This window comes from Staurois parvus, unplaced genomic scaffold (assembly GCF_062004578.1).
Source record: "Staurois parvus isolate SC_StPar_1 unplaced genomic scaffold, SC_StPar_1.0 ptg000142l, whole genome shotgun sequence".
Lineage (NCBI taxonomy): Eukaryota > Metazoa > Chordata > Amphibia > Anura > Ranidae > Staurois > Staurois parvus.
Genome location: NW_028317938.1, coordinates 3,529,313 through 3,552,573, shown reverse-complemented (window position 1 = coordinate 3,552,573; position 23,261 = coordinate 3,529,313). Strand labels below are relative to the sequence as shown.

The 23,261-nt window shown below is 44.8% G+C and overlaps 1 protein-coding gene and 1 non-coding gene across 2 annotated transcripts in view; one reads left to right on the top strand and one right to left on the bottom strand.

Annotated features, from left to right (window-relative positions):
* The first annotated feature begins 15,016 nt into the window (after positions 1-15,016).
* Positions 15,017-15,213, top strand: LOC149465168 (U2 spliceosomal RNA). Its single transcript, XR_016312243.1, has one exon. It is a non-coding gene; the product is annotated as a U2 spliceosomal RNA (small nuclear RNA).
* A 4,023-nt stretch (positions 15,214-19,236) lies between these two features.
* The window catches only part of SYNRG (synergin gamma), a 124,146-nt gene continuing 120,121 nt past the window's right edge, over positions 19,237-23,261 (bottom strand). The window contains exon 19 of the mRNA XM_089673598.1: positions 19,237-21,296. Coding sequence (XP_089529724.1) covers positions 21,165-21,296 — 132 coding nt within the window. The 3' untranslated portion in view covers positions 19,237-21,164. The remainder of the gene's footprint in view (positions 21,297-23,261) is intronic.

Here is a 23,261-nt window from a genome sequence, read left to right as displayed (position 1 = left end):
TCAATTCACATCAGTGAAGCAGAAAAATTACCTGCTTGTAAAATTTTATAATAGAAACAAAGAAAACCTTTTTTTTCACATTTCTTTGCTCTTTTTTTCTTTATAGCGCAAAAAATAAAAACCCCAGTGGCAAGTAAATACCACCAAAAGAAAGCTCTATTTGTGTGAGAATAATGATAAAAATTTCATATGAGTGTTGCATGACCGCGCAATTGTCATTCAAAGTGCAACAGTGCTGAAAGCTGAAAATTGGCCTGGGCAGGAAGGGAGTGAAAGTGCCCGGCAGGCAAGTGGTTAACAAGGAACATACATTCCACGTGAATAATTAGTGTTACTAAACCCAGGACCCTGCATTCACTATATCTGATCTCCCACAGTACACAGAACATGGAAATGTAATTATTTTAGTAAATATAAACTGATAAATACCTTTTCTCATCAGTATTTAGAGCAGTCTTGTGACTTCTATCAGTGTTCAGCAGAGCACTGGTTAAAGCTTGTAGGAAGAGTTTTTATTCTGCTCCAGGAGGATGCAGAACCCCTGACCTCTATCTGGACAGTGCTGATTGGCCCTGTGCTGATCACAAGCACTCTCACAAGAAAACAAAAAAACCTCTATAGCAATACACACCAAACTGAGCATGTGCAGAGTGACTCCACATGATATGTCTTATTCCTCTTGCACCCTGGACGTTTTTACAGCAGCTGTTTTTGGCTTTTTCATTTTTTTTCTACAGCGAGTAAACTCCCCAGCATGTTATCCCCCAGGGTTTCTAGTTTTGTAGCTGTAAAATGCTCTAACACTGAAAAATGCGGCAAATTGTGGCAAACCAGCGTTTTTGGACTTTTTTGTCTAGAAAAAATTTTTTCGTTAAAAAACCCTGTAAAACGCAAACGTGAAAAAACGTGGCAAAGTGCTAATATATGAAAGCTAAAAAATGCTGAAAAACATGTTTTTTACGTGACTTTTCCAGCTTTATTAAAACACCCAGTGTGCATGGAGCCTTATCAGGAGATAAGAAGGGTACACTGGAAGAAGGGGAGGATCAGAGAAGACAGGATCAAACAGTGTATTTACACAATGCAGAGGATTAACCCCTTGGGTTCCACAGTGAGTATAAGAAGCATGCTTTACTGCATATACAGACTGATTTTACTGTTGTGGGTTTAGTAACACTGTAAGTCATAATGGAATCTTCCAAGTGCAAAAAATGTTAGCACTATGTTCCCACTAGTGCGACTCCAAAGACGCGCAATTTAGAGCGCAACTTTAAGTGAGACTTTGATCCGACTTTACACTAGTGCAGGCAGCTTTTCAAAGTCATTGCAACTTTAAATCACACCGATTTGAATGGGTGCCATTGAAGTCAATGAGCTGTGACTTGTCATGCGACTTTATGCGTCCAAAGTATGAACGTTTTTTTGACCAAACCAAAAAAAGAAAAAAGTGTCTCCACTCTGGAGGCTAGGTTCACATCTATGCAGATTGCATTTGATACATTTTTCCTGTGCATTTTTTTTAATGCACTTTGCTATTTTTTTGGCTAAGGCTGCTTTCACACTGATCCACTTTTGGTGTGTTCGTCAGTAAAAAAAAAAAAAGCAGAAAAAAACTGCATCCCCTTAAATCCTATGGTACTCTTCACACTGTGTGCTTCAGTTGTGTTGAAAAAAATCCTGCTTGCTGCATTTTGGTGCATGTTTGTTCAGTTAAAATAACTGCACCAAAAACGCATCTCTCCATTGAAATGAATGGAAACTGCATCAAAAACGCAACAAACCTGTGGGAAGTGCTTTACCCAGTGTGGAAAAATGCAACTCAAATGCATCAAAAACACATAAAAAAAGCAACGCTCTGCAGCAAAAACGTTTTTTTAATCTGTTTTTCAGTGGAGTAGTATGAAAGTATAAGTATAACAGATTAAAAGGAATTTTTACCTTTTTACATAAATGAATAAAAACTGACCATTGTAAGCATCCCTCTCAGTGTTTAATGGTTTGTCTCTGCAGTCTAACTGCCACTTTTGCTGAAAAGCTTGGTCTATTAAGGGACGTTGGAAAATAACAGAATTACTGGCCGGATCACCAGGTGAGAATAAAGGTTGAAAAAAAAAAGGTTGCTACTTGTGAAGATTTTCAATAATTTCTTGCAATTTGCAGTGTAATTTCCATTATTTTTTATGTATGTGAAATCGCAACAAAACTGCAGACAGAAGTAATGCAAGAACAACTTTAGAAATCACGCTGCAGCAAATCGCACATGTTAAGACACTGACATTCACATTCGTCAGATGCGATTTCAGGTGCAATTTCAATGTGCAAATCACACCTGAAATCATATCGGTATAACCTTAGGAGCCAGCAAAGGGTTTTCAGAAACGTAATCACTTTTATGGGGCTGTTAACCACCTCCTGCCTGCAATATAAGGAAATGATGGGAAGGCAGCGGTTCTCTCGTTCTGGGAGGACGTCATGTGAATAGCCTTGTACCATGTGACCTCTGTGATCATTCAGAGATTTCACAAGTAGTAAGCAATGATGTCAGGAAATGACATCTTGTTTACTACTATTCATGTGATCACTGATTGGCCAATCAGTGATCACTGATTGGCCAATCAGTGATCACATGAATCGGGACCTCACACAGAGGTCCCGTACAGCGATCTCCGGACACAGCGGGCACCAATCGTAGGGAGCACGCACAGGCAAAGGATGCGGGGGGATGTTTAGAAATGTCCACCCACATGGGCAGCGCTCCCGTCTGGCCCTTTGTCGACATGGGCCGGACAGGAAGAGGTTAATAATGTGAGTGCCGTGGTTTTAGTTTTTTTAGAATAAATATTTTAACCGTTATAACACTATTTGGAGTACCAACCCCTCTCTTTTTTTTGGTGGGGGGGTTTAAAGTGGTTGTAAACTCTCACATATGAATGAAGTGACTGCCCTCAGGTGATACACAGAGATAAAACAAATCCCCTTACATACTGTAAGTTGTATGTGTCTATCTGTAGCCTTCTCTTCTCCACATCTGATCAAAGTGCTGAAATAAAAAAGGGGCCGAAGAGCTGCAGTCACACTCTGCAGAGCTCAGTGAGGGGAGCTCTGACAGCTGATTGGAGTGAAAAGGACACATCCCCCTCCACACAGCAGACAGGAACAGAGCTAAGACTGTCAATCAGCTGGAGGTGCCTCCTGTGCAGGGGTGTATTTACCACAAGGCAAACAAGGCATTGCCTAAGGCTGCATTTTTCAGGGGGCAGCGCTGCCCCCAGGAAGAAGGAATGGAAGAAGGGCAAACGCAGCATGGAGACCAGGTGGGATCCGAGAGAGGATGCAGGCTGCTTGACAGTGTATGCAGAGCCCGACTCTTGTTCCCGGGGATGTCCGGAGCTGTGAAGGTGAGTGTCTTCTCTCTCTCACTGGGGTGGAGGTGGGGTGGTCAGTGTATGGGGTGGTGGTGGTAGTAGAAGGCTCTCTTGGGTGGGGTTGTTGTTGGTTAATGTCAGGCTCCCTTCTTGGGGGGGGGGGTGTTGGTTGGTGTCAGGGTCTCTCCGTGGGGGGAGCTGATTTTTGTGTTGCCTAGGGCAGCAGGAAACCTAAATACACCACTGCTCCTGTGTCACCATTTTTCTCATGGTGTCAGGAAACCTTGTCAGAAGTGCTTCATGCTGATAGCAGAGGAATGAAGCAGCAGACAAAAGAGACACTTAGTACTCTGGACTGAGACAAGTACGCACTATAGAGGGATATGCTTTGATAAAATTTCATGCCTGAGGTTTACAACCACTTTAATTCCACAATGAGCAAATTCTGAAGAAAGACATACATACAGTATATATAAGAGTTTGTGACTGAAGAGAGCTTCTTAGGACATTATTACATTCAAGGTCAAAAACCTCTATTGAGTCATTTTAGCACAGCACTGGGTGTGGGAAACACTGGCACTTGGGTGTGTTTGTCCTGAAAGTACAATTCCAAAGATTCCAACTGAGGTTATTTGAAGAAATACAGAGAACACATATGTTTTTTATGATGTTTTGGACCTAAGATTTTGAAAGGTTTATATATTTATTAACAGACATTTCAGTCCGATTTTTTTATGGACACTCATGTTGCATGATTAACAATATTTAACACTATGCATATGCTGTCCTACTAAAAGCGGTCAGATAGCAACAAAAGTGACAGAAGCAGTGTTGTGTTTCATTCCAAAACTGAATTTATCTCTGTGAATAGTTCTGTATAACTGCAATACAATCACATGTTTGTATACGTCTCTCACAAATGCCTACAATGACATTTCTTGCAAACAGCTACCTACAAATGATATTGACTACATTTAAATCAAAAGTGACAAAAGCAGCACTGTGTTTCATTCCAAAACTGGCACGTGCCCCCTACCCGAAAATGCAAAATCACATTTTATATATATATATATATATATAATATATATAAAAACACACACATGAGTTTGCACACAGCTACTGCCCTGGGGCGGCGCTAAAGCGGTTAAGCAGCTGGAAGGCCCTGCCTTAATTGAACAAGGTAAGGTTAGAAGCTGGTGCAGCCGTGCATGGTAACCAATCAGCTTGTCAGGGATGCGGGTGTGACCAGAAATGTGTGGACTGACACAGGGAAACGTAGGCTTCAGATATAGTAAATAATATAATTTATTGAGACTAACAATACAAATATAAACGCAGTGCACCAAACCCCAAGCTAACACAAATATATACAACAAGGTGAAACAAACCCAAACCTAAACTGATATAGATACACAGGTACATACACATATAGAGCACAACGTAGTCAGGCAGGCCGGGTCGATAACTATCGGGCAGGTAGGTACAGGAGGAGCAGGCAGAGAGAATGGTCAGGGTCACAAGCCAGGGATCAAACAGGAGAAGTCAGCAGAGGTCAGGATCAGGCAGGGTCGGCAACAAGTCAGGCAGAAACAGGAACAGGAACGCAGGTTACAAGATACAGGGGCCCATAGAAAAACACACACCAAGGCACAGACTGCAGGTCTGGCCATTCCTTAAATACAACCCCTGCAATCAGCCCCAGGTGATGGCTAATTGCCGAAGTGAACCTCTGGTTATTGAGAGCACCCACTGGCCAGCCCTGGTACTGCAGCTCACAAGGCAGGTGAGTCCCACCACTATTGGCAAGTCCATGCCTGACAGTACCCCCCCCCTCAAGGAGCGGCCTCAGGACGCTCCAAACAGTCCTAGCTGGGCAAAATGTTCCACCGCCCGGGTCCGGTGACTGGCGGGATATCAAAGACTGGCACTTCGGGCTGGACACCGGACGGAGGCACTTCGGGCTGGACACCGGACGGAGGCACTTCGGGCTGGACACCGGACGGAGGCACTTCGGGCTGGACACCGGACGGAGGCACTTCGGGCTGAACACCGGACGGAGGCACTTCGGGCTGAACACCGGACGGAGGCACTTCGGGCTGAACACCGGACGGAGGCACGTCGGGCTGGGCACCGGATCACCAGGCGGAGCAGCGGGCACCGGGCCACCAGGCGGAGCAGCGGGCACCTTGCCACCAGGCAGGGCAGCGGGCACCGGGCCACCAGACGGAGCGGCGGGCACCGGGCCCCCAGGAGGAGCGGCGGGCACCGGGCCCCCAGGCAGAGCGGCGGGCACCGGGCCCCCAGGCAGGGCGGCAGGCAACGGGCAACCAGGCAGGGCGGCGGGCACCGGGCAACCAGGCAGGGCGGCGGGCACCGGGCCCCCAGGCGGAGCGGCGGGCACCGGGCCCCCAGGCAGGGCAGCAGGCACCGGGTCGTCTGGCAAGACCGCGGGCACCGAGTCGTCTGGCAAGACCGCGGGCACCGAGTCGTCTGGCAAGACCGCGGGCACCGAGTCGTCTGGCAAGACCGCGGGCACCGAGTCGTCTGGAAAGACCGCGGGCACCGAGTCGTCTGGCAAGACCGCGGGCTCCGAGTCAACTGGCGGAACAGCGGGCATAGAGTCGTCTGGCAAGACTGCGGGCACCGAGTCGTCTGGCAAGACTGCGGGCACCGAGTCATCTGGCAAGACCGCGGGCTCCGAGTCAACTGGCGGAACAGCGGGCATCGAGTCGTCTGGCAAGACTGCGGGCACCGAGTCGTCTGGCAAGACAGCGGGCACCGAGTCTTCTGGCAAGACTGCGGGCACCGAGTCGTCTGGCAAGACTGCGGGCACCGAGTCGTCTGGCAAGACTGCGGGCACAGAGTCGTCTGGCGGAACAGCGGGCATCGAGTCAACTGGCGGAACAGCGGGCATAGAGTCGTCTGGCAAGACTGCGGGCACCGAGTCGTCTGGCAAGACTGCGGGCACCGAGTCATCTGGCAAGACCGCGGGCTCCGAGTCAACTGGCGGAACAGCGGGCATCGAGTCGTCTGGCAAGACTGCGGGCACCGAGTCGTCTGGCAAGACAGCGGGCACCGAGTCTTCTGGCAAGACTGCGGGCACCGAGTCGTCTGGCAAGACTGCGGGCACCGAGTCGTCTGGCAAGACTGCGGGCACAGAGTCGTCTGGCGGAACAGCGGGCATCGAGTCGTCTGGCAAGACTGCGGGCACCGAGTCGTCTGGCAAGACTGCGGGCACCGAGTCGTCTGGCAAGACCGCGGGCACCGAGTCGTCTGGCAAGACCGCGGGCTCCGAGTCAACTGGTGGAACAGCGGGCATCGAGTCGTCTGGCAAGACTGCGGGCACCGAGTCGTCTGGCAAGACTGCGGGCACCAAGTCGTCTGGCAAGACTGCGGGCACCGAGTCGTCTGGCGGAACTGCGGGCACCGAGTCGTCTGGCAAGACCGCGGGCACCGAGTCGTCTGGCAAGACCGCGGGCACCGAGTCGTCTGGCAAGCCTGCGGACACCGAGTCGTCTGGCAAGACTGCGGGCACCGAGTCGTCTGGCAAGACTGCGGGCACCGAGTCGTCTGGCAAGACTGCGGGCACAGAGTCGTCTGGCGGAACAGCGGGCATCGAGTCGTCTGGCAAGACTGCGGGCACCGAGTCGTCTGGCAAGACCGCGGGCACCGAGTCGTCTGGCAAGACCGCGGGCTCCGAGTCAACTGGCGGAACAGCGGGCATCGAGTCGTCTGGCAAGACTGTGGGCACCGAGTCGTCTGGCAAGACTGCGGGCACCGAGTCGTCTGGCGGAACTGCGGGCACCGAGTCGTCTGGCAAGACTGCGGGCACCGAGTCGTCTGGCAAGACTGCGGGCACCGAGTCGTCTGGCAAGACTGCGGGCACCGAGTCGTCTGGCAAGACCGCGGGCACCGAGTCGTCTGGCAAGACCGCGGGCTCCGAGTCAACTGGCGGAACAGCGGGCATGGAGTCGTCTGGCAAGACTGGGGGCACCGAGTCGTCTGGCAAGACCGCGGGCACCGAGTCGTCTGGCAAGACTGCGGGCACCGAGTCGTCTGGCGGAACTGCGGGCACCGAGTCGTCTGGCAAGACTGCGGGCACCGAGTCGTCTGGCAAGACTGCGGGCACCGAGTCGTCTGGCAAGACCGCGGGCACCGAGTCGTCTGGCAAGACCGCGGGCTCCGAGTCAACTGGCGGAACAGCAGGCATGGAGTCGTCTGGCAAGACTGGGGGCACCGAGTCGTCTGGCAAGACCGCGGGCACCGAGTCGTCTGGCAAGACTGTGGGCACCGAGTCATCTGGCATAATAGGATCATCAGGCTGGATCAGTTCATCAGGCTGGGTAGAGACATCATGCTGGGTAGAGACATCAGGCTGAATAGAGACATCATGCTAGGTAAAGACATCAGGCTGGGTAGAGATATCAGGCTGAATTGTGGGCGCCGAGGCACCAGGCTGCACCACGGAAGGCGGGTTCTCAAATGGCAGGCTGACCGGTTTGGATACTGGCAGGATGGTATTGGTTGGAAAGAATTTTCGCATTTTCCTGGTTTTAGTTACCGGAGCACTGTAAGTAAGCGCAGGTTTGTAAACGGATGGAGCTGAGGACAGAGAAGAGCTGGAGGATGGAACAGAGGAGGGAGCAGTTGCTACAGAGGACTTCTTTACAGGGTTAAAGAAAGGATAGGTGCAGCGATTGGGAGCAGAGGACTGATATGTGGTAGTTAGCAGAGTATACTGACTGAGGCTGGGTGCAACAAGTCTGACCATGTCTGCAGTATGGGTTGAACAAAGCCTGTCTGGTCAAAGACTGCACTGCGTTTATACAATCTCTTAGTACCTGTTGTGAACATGCAGAATAACGCTCCAGAAAGTAATCCACATCATCCTCTAATAACCATACCAGGGACTCTACCTGGTCGGCACTAAATGGCGGCAAAAATTCATCCCTGCATTCGGGGGTACCAGATGAAACCAGCTCAGCACAAACCTGAATCAATGGCTGCACCTCAGAGAATTCTGTGCTCTGATCTACTAGAACATGAGCAATCCGTATACATTCTAGCAGTTGATCCCTGGTATACTCCCTCAGAGTCTGATAAGCATATTCTCTGTCATCAAAAACCAGCAGCGACAAATACACAACCTCATCAAGATCCATCCTTCCCAGCAACAAGCCAAGATGGCTTCCCTGTGCAGGGATGCGGGTGTGACCAGAAATGTGTGGACTGACACAGGGAAACGTAGGCTTCAGATATAGTAAATATATTTGTATTGTTAGTCTCAATAAATTATATTAAACGCAGTGCACCAAACCCCAAGCTAACACAAATACATACAAGGTGAAACAAACCCAAACCTAAACTGATATAGATACACAGGTACACATATAGAGCACAACATAGTCAGGCAGGCCGGGTCGATAACTATCGGGCAGGTAGGTACAGGAGGAGCAGGCGTAGAGAATGGTCAGGGTCACAAGCCAGGGATCAAACAGGAGAAGTCAGCAGAGGTCAGGATCAGGCAGGGTCGGCAACAAGTCAGGCAGAAACAGGAACAGGAATGCAGGTTACAAGATACAGGGGCCCATGGAAAAACACACACCAAGGCACAGACCACAGGTCTGGCCATTCCTTAAATACAACCCCTGCAATCAGCCCCAGGTGATGGCTAATTGCCGAAGTGAACCTCTGGTTGTTGAGAGCACCCGCTGGCCAGCCCTGGTACTTCAGCCCACAAGGCAGGTGAGTCCCACCACTATTGGCAAGTCCATTCCTGACACAGCTTTTGGGTGCTCCAGTTTTAGTAAATCTCCCCCCAAGTGTGGATCTCTGCTAAAGATTGATAACAAGATACATATGGGGAAATAAAAAGTCTAGGGTAGCATATGAAGTGTTGGAGTGCCAGATATTAGGAGATACTATAGAGCGGTAATCTTGGCAAGAACATTTGATTGGACGCATAACCCAAATGGGAAAAGTTGGGTTACAATTGAAAATACATTTAGTGGAAATAATTTAAGGAAAAGCATATGGGTGCCTTCACAATATAGAAATTTAGAAGAGAGCACAAGTTTGTACACGTTAAATGTTTTTATAGTATGGGATAAAATGCATAAGAAGATGAAATGGGATTTTAATTCACTTTTAATGCCTTTGAGAAATTCAGAGTATTTTCCCCCAGGTAGAGAGGAGTTTTCGGGAAGGTGGTTTAAGAAGGAAGAGGCACTATTGAGTGATATATTGGAAGGAGTAGAATTGAAATCATATGAGGTTTTGATGAGGGAAGAGGGAGGGATATTTAATAAACTAGATGTGTGGAAATATAATCAGTTGACACATTTCGTTGGGACCCTTCCAAAACCTTTGAGAGCGAGGGACAATTGGAACGCATTCGAAAGGTTGTTGGAATCACGAGGAGATGGGACGCATGGCACAGCTAAAGTATATAAAACTCTCACGGAATTAGATATGGATGCTAAATTAATGTATATAGAAAAATGGGAAAGAGATTTGAGGGTGGAGATTGGGGAAGATAAACAGAGAAACATATATAGATTGATTCACGAAAATATAAGCATGTGTGAGGTGGAAATGAATTATAAGTGTTTGATAAGATGGCATATCATACCAAGGGTGGAACACAGGATGAGTGTGGAGAGATCTCCAAGATGTTGGCAAGAGTGTGGAGAAATAGGCACGACATGTCACATTTGGTGGGAGTGTCCAAAAATACAGATATACTGGAAGAAACTAATACATCAAATTAGGCTGATAACAGAAGTAGAGCTGAGATTGGACCCTGAAATATGTCTTTTTCATAGAACAGACGTCAGTTAAGAAATATAAAGAAACAGGAATATGGCACTACTTGAATGCTGCAAAGGGACTGATACCCAAGTTCTGGAGAAAGGTTGAGGCACCGAGGGAGGAGGACTGGATGGATAGAGTAAAACAGATTAGTAAAATGGAAAAATTGTATTACACTCAAGAAGATAGATTAGGAACATATTATATGAAATGGAATAAATGGGAAGAATATAGATTGAAGATTAAATGAAGGAAGTAATAATGATTATTCCCGAGATTTTTTTTTTCTTGCTTTAAGAACTGAAGTGTTTAAGACTTGATAAGGTGGAAAATGTAGGATATAAGGGGGGGAGGGTGAGGAGGGGGAGATAGGGATTGTGATGAGAAGGGAGAGGGGATGTTATTAAATGAACGGAAATGGAAGTGGAATATGAATTTTTTTGTATTGTTGTGGAAAAACAAATAAATATTACATTAAAAAAAAAAAAAAAGTGTGGATCTCTGCTTAGCTATGAGACCAGGATCGCTCCTTCAGACTGGCTGGTAGTGATGAACTATACGTTTGCATCAAATGTTAGTTCGACTCAAACATTGGCCGTTCGTGTGTTCAGCACCCCACAATGCACTGCACCCTGACAGTGCATTGTGATTGGCCAAAGCAATGCAGGTGCAATGCTTTGGCCAATCACAGCGCAAGCTGACATCACAAGGAGGCGGAGGTGACCCCGCTCTCTTGTGACATTATCACAGTATTTAAGAACTGTCATCCTGGCGCAGCTGTCAGATAGCGAGAGCCAATGTCAAGAGCGGAGCGTTTTTTTTTCCTTTTTTCGGCTCGGTGGTGGCAGGGGGCATGGAATCTTTTTCGGGGGATTTTTTTTAATCTTTGCTTTTAATGAAATACTTTTCAAAGACTGTCTCCTGTCATGTTTACACTACACTTTTTTATTTTGTGAATGAGTAGTGGTGCCATGAACCCCATACTCATTCACATGGGGGGGCAGGATCTGGGGGCCCCCTTGTTAAAGGGGACTTTTCAGATTCCAATAAGCCCCCCGCCTGCAGACCCCCACAACCACTGGCCTTGGTTGTGGGGAAGAGGCCCTTGTCCCCATCAACATCAAAGCACCCCCCCACCCCAAAGCACCCACCCATGTTACAGGCATGTGGTCGGGTATGATTCAGAAGGGGGGGGTCACTTTCTCGTCCCCCCCTTCCTGTCCTGCTGGGATGCATGCTAGGATAAGGGACTGGTATGGACTTTGGGGGGACCCCCATGCCATATTTGAAAAAATTTTGGCATTGGGGTTCCCCTCAAAATCCATACCAGACCCAAAGGACTTGGTATGGATGGAGGGGGGACCCCAAGTGGTTTTTTGAAGTTTTGTAATTGCCAGACAATGCCGGCAGTCCTTTGTACATGCAGCTGTCAGCAGGGAACCCTGATGTGGTAGGTATACTGGGGTAAGATGCGGTAAGATACTACCTAGCGAATTGTTCCCTCTGTTCGAAGTTCCATTATGTTTGAATGTTCGACTGCGAACCAAACAGAGGGGTGTTCAACCCATCACTACTGGCTGGTAGTTTTCTCTGCAGGATTTTGCTGAGGCTGTTTCTTCAGGTTTCATTTCCATTGCAACATTGTATAATTTTTAATTTTTGTGGTGACCATCCATCCATCCTCCTGGATCATTGCCGACAGTTAAAGCGGAGTTCCACCTAAAAAAAATAAATAAAAGTCAGCACCTACAAAAACTGTACCTGCTGACTTTTAAAACAAAGCCACTTACCTGTCCCTTGGTCCAGCGGTGTTTTCACCACCGCTGGTTTCATCGGCCATTTCTCTCTCTGGCGCCGGCATCTTCAGTGTGGGCACCTGGCTGTGACAGCATGTGGCTTCACAGCCAGGTGCCCACTGCTCATGCTCAAGAAGCGCTGCCCTTTGTGAATTGCCCCATAGTCTTCTGGGACCTGTCATGTGTCCTACAAGACTACGGGGAGGGAGGGGGGAGGACACCTTCCGCTTCCGATCACCTAGGCAATCGCAGCAGAAGTGGGAGCGGGGACCTGTGAAATACCAAAGGTGCCAATCCTTAATGGGGAGCGGGTGACAAAGGCTTAAAGCAGAACTTCCTCTTTTGGGTGGAGCTCCGCTTTAAGGATTGCTGGGATTAAACACAAGCTGAGCTTGCCTATCTTGAGTAAAGACAGGCATGCTCTTTTGGCTGAAATATGTCAGACAGAACCTTGGTGATGACGTCATTGTGCATACGCTCTTGCTCGAGCAGTGTGTTGTTTTTTTTTTATATGCTGTGCAACCCAGGTCCCTTGTTCGTACATTTTTAATAAAATAAAGAGGTGGGTTTAAAGATAATGCACTATAGTATTGCTCTCCTTCACGTTGTCCAGGACCTTAACATTGGGGCGAGTTGGTTAACAAACATCTACGGCTACATGTACACTGGAGCTGCCTTAGCCATTTACTGGCAGCAGAAAAACGATAAACGCAGTACTACTTTTAGCGCTCGGGCATTTATTCATTTAATTGGCCAGAGAACTTACCATTGAAATGAATAAATACCAAAGCGCTAAATGCACCTGAATCGTTTTTCGCCCAAAATGTTTCACGATTCTTCTGCATTCAGTGGAGGGACGTGTAACTTCCTCTAAACTCTACCGCTGATAAAAACCTACGTGTGCATGGACACACAGGCTTTTATTGAGTTGAGTTCAGTAGCAAAAAAACGGCAAAAGCTCCTAAACTCACATTTAGCAGCAGCAGAGTGCATGAGGCCTAAAGCTATTGTGGCTATGATTGGAGCTGGAGTGTCATGAAGCTGATGGTTTTCATCTTAAAGGCTACCTGGTGGTTTTAAGGCACTGTCCTACACACAAGCGTTACTAACTTCTTGATTTTGGGGTCAGATCTTTTGGTAAGCAGTTGGTGTGTATCTGTGGTGTCAGAGCACAGGAGGCCCAAAGTTGGCAATGTGGATTGCTGGCACATGTAGTTCACACATCACATAGACTGTTTATAATATTAGTTTTTGTTTATACACTGCTCAAAAAAATTAGAGGAACACTTTGTAAACACATCGGTTCTCAATGGGGAGAAATATCATGCTGGATATCTATACTGATATGGACTGGGTAATGTGTTAGGAACGTAAGGATGCCCCAGTGTTTGATGGAAATGAAAACTATCAACCTACAGCGGACTGAATTAAGAAAGACACCCCGAAAATCAAAGTGAAAACATAATGCAGCAGGCTAGTCCATTTTGCTGAAATTTCATTGCAGCAACTCAAAATGGTACCCAGTAGTTTGTATGGCCCCCATGTGCTTGTATGCATGTCTGACAATGTTGAGGCATGCTCCTAATGAGATGATGTGGGTGCAACCTGGCGGCGTCAGATGGACCAAAACATGATATCCCAGAAGTGTTCTATTGGATTTAGGTCAGGCAAGTATGGGGGCCATTCAAATGGTGTCAATTCCTTCATCTTCCAGGAACTGCCTGCATACTCTCACCACATGAGGCCGGGCATTGTCAGGCACTAGGAAAAACCCAGGACCAACTGCACCAGCATAGGGTTTGACAATGGGTCCAAGGATTTCATCTCGATACCCAAGGGCAGTCAGGATGCCATTGTCAAGCCTGTAGAGGTCTGTGCGTCCCTCCATGGATATGCCTTCTAGACCCTCACTGACCCACCACCAAAACGGTCATGCTGAACAATGTTACAAGCAGCATGCCGTTCTCCACGGCTTCTCCAGACCCTTTCACGTCTGGCACGTACTCAGTGTGAATATGCTCTCATCTGTAAAAAGCACAGGGCACCAGTGGCGGACCTACCAATTCTGGTGTTCAATGGCAAATGCTATTCGAACTCTATGGTGCCAGGCAGTGAGCACAGGGCCCATTAAAGGACGTCAGTCCCTCAGACCACCCTGAAGAAGCTAGTTTCTGATTGTTTTGTCAGAGACATTTACACCAGTGACCTGCTGGAGGTCACTGGAGGCTTGCACAAAGTAGCAGATACCAGTCCTCCTGAAGGGTTAAGGACCTTCTACGGCCCTCTGCAGCTCTCCTAGAGTAACTGCCTGTCTCCTGGAATCTCCTCCATGCTCGAGACTGTGCTGGGAGACGCAGCAACCCTTCTGGCAACGGCATGTATTGATGTGCCATCCTGGAGGAGTTGGACTGCTTGTGCAACCTCTGTAGGGTCCAGGTATCACCTCATGCTACCAGTAGTGACACTGACCCTAACCAAATGCTAAACTAGTGAAAAAAAGTCAGAAAAGATAAGTAGAGAAAAAAACGTTAGTGGCCTCCACCTGTAAAACCATTCTTGTTTTGGGAGTCATGTCATTGTTGCCCATCTGGTGCACCTGTTGTTAATTTCATTAACACCAAAGCAGCTAAAACTGATTAACAATCCCTTCTGCTACTTATGTGACCAGATCAATATCCCAGAAGTTTAGTTGACTTGATGCTATACTCTGATTAAAGTATTTCTTTAACTTTTTTTGAGAAGTGTATATTGATTATCATTACACTGTGTGTTTATCACTGGAGTCACCGTGGCTGAGATTTACTAAAGCTGGTTCACTCGGAATCTGGTGCACCTGTTCATGGTACCCAATCAGCTTCTAACGTCAGCTTGTTCAGTTAAGCTTTGACAGGAAGCTGATTGGTTTCGATGCAGAAGTGAATCTGATTTTGCACTCTCCATCTTTAGTAAATAAACCCCAGTATTCAATTTGTTTTGATATCTATGATTTTTTAAAATGGGACAGCATATCTATTTTTGAATTATAGTTTGAGTTTGGTATTCTGCCTGACTGTAGTGGTCCCTATTTTGGATTTTATCTGTGCCGAGTATCAGTTTTTATCAGTTTAATATCCACTACATCCCCTATCTGGGGATCATATATTAAATAGATTTTTAGAACAAGGAGAAGGAAAGGGAGCTTGCTCTGTTCATCCTACACATTAACCTGGTATTGCAATACCTCAAAGTCCAGTGGCGAAAAAAAGCCATAGATAAATTCCTTTTGATTATTCAGTTTTCTTGTGTTATTTCAATCCTCCAATTTAAAAAAAAAAAAAAAAATTTTTTTAGTTTTGGATAGAGTAGGAAAGGATTAAGATACCGGTCAGGTTTTTATTCACCCTCTATTTGTGCCGGGAGTGTTATCACAAGAACAGGAATAGAAATGAAATCTTCTATTGGGTACACGATTTCTAGTGACCTTGGTAATTCCAGGGGCTTCCCTTTGGAGGGTTTTCCTCTCATTTCCTATTGCAGCTATGGGACAGAAAGTAAAGAGAAATCTCATCAATGGGACAGAAAGGGTAAATGTATTGATGCTCTTAGATCAGTATGACAGCAGAGAAATCAACACCGAGAGAGAGAGGTTAATTGTATCCTCTTTTTTAAGTTTACATTTCCTGTAAAGCTAAACTCCGGGGAAATTAATAAAATAAATACCCTTTCAGTGGGCACCTTCCTCTGCACTGCAAGGGTTAAATACTGATTTTTCCTGGGGAAGCAGTAAAAAACACATTTATCCATTTTTTACTTCCAGCGGCTCCTCTTTTTTACGCCACCGGTCCTTCACCAGCTAGAGGACTGAAGAGCAGAAGCTGTGAAGTTGTTCCACCCAACGGCTGAAGATCACCATGTTGCATTGAGAACACACCAATCCCCATTTATCAGTCACTTCTTAAGTCCTATATTGTTGATTTCATATCCTCTCTAGTCCTGATGAAGGGGCAAAGTTGGGCCCTCCAAAATGCATTGGCTGCTTTACCCAATTAATAACTGGAATAAAGTTCATGTCACACTCATATTTTGGGGTGGTGCTTCCTGATGGGAAGTTTGCCTATACAACCCAGTGTGATTGTGATAACCTCTCAGTTTGAAGAAACTTTCAGCTCTGAGGTCCAGCAACATAAATCTACCCTGCAAAGCATTCCAACTGGTGGTGGCAGCTGTGACCTCATCACATACATTATAGTACAAAACCATCAGTCCTGCACTGCAACCAGGGGTGAGCTCAGCCATGTTAAGACTTTAATACATACAGGAATATGAAATGTTGGGGTTACATATTCTTTAACTTCAAAGATGGAAATGCACTTGACAGTTGAACTCTAGGACACCATCTGAATATATATAAATATATTTTGGAGCCATCATACTTATCAAAGGATTTTATTTCTTTAAATATAGCATGAGAGCACAGTCAGCCTGGTGTACTAACTAACCTTTTGTGGTTAAACAACACAGCTGGGTCACCTCCATTCCCCTAGCCTGCAAATAAACAGTGAGTGCCCATTCACATATGCAGATTGGATGCAGTTTGAACCGCATCCAATCCGAATTGCATGTGACATAACATTGGTTCCTATGGTGACTGTTCACATATGTCTGGTGAACTGGTGGTGCGGATTCAGTGCTGTTTCAAAGAGTTATGTACAATTTCTGAGCAGAGTGGTGCGGTTCAGGTGCGGATTACAGACTTTTGACTTGTATGGGAACTGTTTCTAAACCGCATATGTGTGAACAGGATAAGATCCTGAGCTAATCCTGTGCTGAACCTGATGTAAACCTGAGAACAGCTACTGTATCAATTAGCTGTGAAACCTGAGCTTCAATCTGCACCACACATAACCTGAGCTTCAATCCATACTGCGCAAAACCTGAGCTTCAATCCATACAGCACATAACCTGAGCTTCAATCCACACTGCACATGTGTGAATCAGCTCTAAATGAGCGCCAATAGACCGATGAGGTCATCTCTCTCCAACCATCAGTATGTTCATTGTCAGCATGTCAATGTAGGACTCGACTTGCCCCAAGTCCTACCTCTTTCAACCTAAGAGCAGCTTTAAAGGGCGTACAAAACACTGAAATCGAAACATATTTAGGTATTTAGACATTTAGCCAATTAGACTTACTCAATGCATATCTGCACACACTGGTGTGTTTTTGACATCTGCCTGGAGTCCAGTTTAAAAATAAACTCAAGACTACCTTCTTAACATCTGATCAGTCCTTCTTGAGTGATAGATCTTCCACAGAATGAACCTTAATGCTTGAACACCAACAGGGATTGCACCCCACACCATCTAGCTCAGTGTTGGCTATGGTCTAAACCCCTACACCTTACACTCCCATCTATTCTACTTTTTTCCCTACCCTGTCCTTCTGTTTTTCACTGTACCTTTTTTTGCCTTACTTTCTTCTCCATGTTAATTTTTTTTGTTCTTCCTTGCTATTGTGTCTTGAAACCAGATGCGTGTGTTTTTTTTTTTTTTTTTGGAGCCCACGTCCAACACTTTTCTACCTCTTCCCTCTTAACAGTAATCCACACACTCCTCTTTATACCCTATGCAGTAATAGAAAAAGGCCAATTAATCTTGCAGGTGAGTCTGCAAAACAGACCGTTTCTCAACTTTTACTACCATTATTTGTTTAGTGCCAATGTGCTATGTTATTAGACTTGATATGTATGTAGTGCATTGAAAATACTGCTCTTTTGTACATCTATACAATTAAAAAAATTTAAAAAAAGCAAACTCAAGGCTAACAGCTAAATACAAAGTTGGATTAAATTTATGAACAGTTTTACCAAGGAATTTGTACTTCTCAACCAATCTTGTTAATCACTGATCACTACCACATTGCAAAACCAACCAATTATTCTGGTTCAGCTTCATACCTTCCAGTGTCACCATCTACAGCCATCCCCCTTACTGAACAAGTAAACAACATTAACGCCGGTTTCTATGGAGCAGGCTGGTGCCATGTGTGTACCCTGGAAGAGGAGTACTGGTTTAGCTTCACAGCAACCCAAGAAACAATTTTCCTCTGCTGGAATCGCTGGCAGAATACCCAAACAGCAGCTGCATCCGATTGCTCGTAGCTGCTGTTCAGCCAAACATTTTGCAGTAGGCTCCCTAAAATATAATTTGCTCAATTGATCAACTTTTGTTGAACAGAGCAAGACTGTCATGGCCACCCACTGAGAGAATTTCAGCCAGCTAATCAGGAACCAAATGAATTTTGCTAAAGTGTATTTGAGATTTCCATTATCAGAGACTACCATGGCTACAACTTTTTTTGTGGTTCAGACCAAACCCATCTCTGCAATGCTGATGAGCAGCAAAAAGCTTCACATTTCTGCAGTCCTGACAGTTTGGGGCATGAAGCAAGTAAACATACTATTTTTTTTTCTAAAACTTTAATAGGTTTATGTTGTGGAGTAGTTTTAACCACAGATCATTGTTTGTAGACATTTAGGTGAACTTGTGCTTTGCCCATTCACCATTTTTGAGTAGGGGCATTTTTTTCCCCCATTTTCACACATGTAAAAAAATGCAATTCTGGCTATATATTACTCTAAGCCCTTTGTTCACATGGGTACGGAGGACTGTATAATGTGAACTGGGCATTTGCTTATGCGTCCCTAGCTAGCAGGTGTTGCATAAAGGCAGCTTATTCATGTTTCTGAGAATGCAGCGGCTGCACAGACAGAGATGCTCATCCTAGGGCAACAGCCTGCAGGTGAGCCACCCCAAACACAAACTGTGTGTGTCCAGGGCCATTCTCACATGCATGCCAGTCATGAGATGAGCAACTTGGTCCCTGCAGCTGTGGCATCCTCATAGCATGAATGGGTTGCCTACATGCAGCAACTGCCAGCTAGGGATAAACATGTATAAACAAATGGTCCGTTCAGGGTGTATGTGAACAAAGTATAGACTCCCAAACAATTACTGTATATATGTTCCGAAAAGCAAAGGCCCTGTAGAATACAATGATGGCAGTTGCAGTTTTTTTTATGTCACTAGATATTCGGGCAACTGTTTATCAAATGCATATTTTCAGGAAAAAAAACAAAAGTAATTTTAGTGCAAACACAGTATAATACCCATTTTTTTGTAAAATATAAAGGATGGGGTTGCATCAGGTAATGAGATGTCAAGCCTTAGATCATGCTTAATTAGTGGTTTTCCGGCTGAAAAAAAAAAAAATCAATGCCACACAGTTTTATCACCAGGATGTTTATAAGGGGTAATCCTCTCCTCTCTCCAACAAACACAAACTCGCCTTGTCTTAATTCTTTTGCTTATCTGTTGAGCTATAGAAGAAACCATCTCGAAATTCCAAGTTTAAGGTCCCTGTTGACACCTGGGTGTTTTGATGCACGTTCATGAATACACACGTTCTATAGAGTTCAATGGAAATGCACTGCAATTTCGAGTAAAATGGACAGCCCAGATGTGAACCAGCTCTAAGTTTACACAAACCCACTGGCTCTTCCCATGTGAGAGTGCTTGATCATTGTCCCTGTGATGTCATATGGGGTACCAGGTCATCTCTTTGCTGTTCACAGCTGAGCAGAACGGTGAGGGAGCGAATGAACTTTCTTCTGGGGAAGCCAGCATTAAAGCAAACCTCTTTATGGGCAAACATATGTCTGCTTTAAGAATTTTCCAGCAGTGCCTTTGTCAAAGGGATCACTGAAACAAACGTAACAACTACAGACAGATTTAATATTGGAACAAAATACATGTTTGCAAAGAACTTTAACCTGGATGTTTTTTTTTTCTAAAACATACAATAAATACAGTCAACAAAATACCTTGATTAATGTCACTGAACACTGCTGTAAAATATAGCTAAAAACTAAATAAGAAAACCCAAACAGAACATAAAAATCTATTTTTACATAAACACTACATATCTACATTCTTCACATATGCCCTACATTAATAAAGCTCACTTACCAAGCATTTTAATTACAGGGGGTTAGATGGGTCACATATGAACATTACCATGATCTTAAATAAAAAGGGATGTACACACAATTCACCTAGGTTCTTCACCCAAGAAGAATGGGTTGGTGTCTGCCCATACTCTGCAGTGTGGGATCTGCTGCTGTTTCCATACGAATCTCATATGAAACAGAATTTGTGATGTGCAAATTACTTTCTTTCTCCCTCCCAATGGTAGGGATGAGCCTTGTAGCACAGATTTTAAAACAGCCCTCATTATCACCCCCTAAAAAAATTATTTCTGCTTGCACATTGTACTGGGCGGTTGTATCATGGACAGGATTAGGACATTTATAACGACCCAAAGGGTTCATACACATGAGCCTTTGTGAGATGAACTGATTGCAGTGAAATAGAACTATGAAATGTCAATCTCTCTATGGTGTTGTGTGTTCTCTGTGGTGTTGTATTCACTAATTATTTACCATATCTTCTACATCTGAAGCTTGTATCTGCATTTTAATAAAAGCACCTTCCCCCATTTTCTGCTTTTCAAAACACTTCCTTATTCTCTTTTTGCATAAACACAAGCACATTTATAAAACACACAATTGTGTGTTCAGCACCTTCACCAGGAAAAATGAAGTGCATGCTACAATCCAAAAAGTGTATAATCTCTAATCATCACCCCACTGCTAAAACCAAAATATGAAGATGCCCAGAACAAACTCTTTCATCTACAGTCTACTCTACTTACCATCTATCTACTGCACTGGATGATTCCCCTATTAAGTTGAAAGAGGAAATCTTCAACCACATAATTAGCAGAGAAAACTGGAGTAGGATGGTGAACATAGTGACATGGATGTAAGTAATGATTACATGTGTCTCATTTAACCCCTCTAGTCACAAGCACAGTAACTGACCTAACAGAAATCTTAGAATCACTAATGTGCAACAATCAAATACAGTTTTATGATTTCATATAAATTAAATTAAAAGGTTTATAACATTAGATCAAGTCTGCAATAAAAAGAATCAATGTGCATCATAGAAATGGCAGTGCAAAGAACAAGAACATTCCATGAAAGACTCAGAAAAACTGCTTTCATTAAGCAGTGTTTTTCAGTTGGATGATGACAGATTAAAGGCAGCAGCCTGCAGTAGTACTTCCCTTGTGTAAAAAAGTCAGAATAAATTACAGCAGATCTGGCAGTATAAGGCCAGGAGGTTTGGGCTCCACGCAGTTAATCCAGAAGTTTGCACAGCTTGCATGATATTGGTGACCTCCATAGGAAAGTTTAAAATGATCAGTGTCCGAGTTAAAAGCCTGGGAAAACAAAACTCAAAAATGTTAACAGCATACCTGTATAGAAAGAATATCTTTGACATGAATTTAAAGAGAAAATATGGAGCATGTTCAAGGAGCACATATTTTAAGTAATTGTTGTTTTCCTTGACCCTTGGTTCACATATCTGCGGCTATGCGGGCCACGTTTTCCGCGGACACAAAAGCATATTCATTTGAATTGACTCCCGTGGCCCGGGACATGCAAGGAAGAAGTCCCTGCACTTCTTCGGAAAACGTAGCCCACAAGGGAATGGAGGTTCCCATTACGATTGCGATTTTCAGTGCGGGCGGCGTGCCATTAGAATTAATGGCACCCGCGCACGGGTCCGCATTCCTCTGTGCGGGTGGTACGGCTGCACAAATTTTTGTGCGGATCCGCAGCGGCACCACCCGCAAATATGTGAACCTAGCCTAAAGCAGCTTTCATATTTTTAAATAACTTTTGTATCACTCGACCCTCCCTTTTAGATTGTAAGCTGTAAGGAGCAGGGCCCTCTGATTCCTTCTGCATTGAATTGTATCTTTACTGTCTGCCCTCGTGTTGATAAGCGCTGTGCAAACTGTTGGCACTATATAATTCTGTATAATAATAATAATACTTGCCTTTTAATATTCTAGTATTCTATTGCGAGATCTGTAGTTTAAACACTAGAGGGTGCTCTGTATTTGACTTGGTCTCACTGAGCCTCAGTGCTGAATGCACCCCTTGCTATTTCCAGGATACACGTGTACAGTATATGTTTATGTATTGTAAAAGGAAACCGCCAGTTCTTTTAACAAGCATGCATGTGTCTCTCTACATTGTGAACTTTCTTTTCTGTGTCTGCTCTACAGGTGTAGCCCAGTGCTTATGAGAAGGAAAGAATAGGTCTGTTTTATTGACTTTAAGCTTTGAAGCAAACGGCAGGGCTGCAATGACCAGGGGTGGCTCATAAATAGACTGCTGGAGTTCTGCAGGTCTAACTTTTAGGGAAATGCATATTTTTGCCTACAATGTACATAACAGAATTGAAAGAGCTGCTTTAGTAGAAACAAAAATCCCAATTTACCTTTATTACCACCCTCCCACCATGAGATTCCTATGACTACCCTTACAATGGCACCAGTACTTGTTGGCAACAAACACTGAATGGCATGCTCCCCTCCTCTATTTGACAAGTCTGGGACCTGAAGAGTGTGTTTGTTTGTAACTGCATGCTACTCCATACCAGGGAATTTTACAGAGAAGATGACATAGATCTGAGCAATGTGAGGAAAGACATTTAAGGAATGTAAAACCTTAACCTAGGACATATTAGAGCAGTTTGCGGATTTTATTTTTTTTACAGGTTGCTTTACTAAACTAAGATATCCGTTGCATAGAAAGTGCATTGTTTTCAATGAATTGGCAAACTCCTGGGCTTGCCCTGTGACAAAGAGCACAACCATTGCTTAGCACTGCAATGCAGGAAGTGTGTAAGGAGAAAATATGGCTGCCCCCATGTACATATATTTTACAAATTATACAAAGAAATAGGGTTTTTAAAGCCAGCAAATTGATAAGCGAACTTCTATTTCACATATGCATAAAAATATTTGAATAGACTAGAAATTCCATTTAAAAAGTATTAACTAGGCTGGTTAATAAACACACAGATGCTATCAGCCGTGTAAATGCCTAACAGCTGAAATCTGCACTCAGGAATGACTCTATTGGTAAAATAAACAGAACTATGAAATATCTGTATCACTCATTTGGAAATTACCACGGTCTCAAAACAACTGAATCAGTACAGCTTAGAGCTATGCATAGTAGACTTTGCACCATCCCCACACATTTTTAGGTAATTACCAACAAATATGGCTATTTGCTGAACAACAGAGTTAGCAGTTAAAAACTAGCAACCCCAGCAATCAAGTTACTTTATGGAAAAAAGCTACAGGCTACAACCTGAACAGAAATAT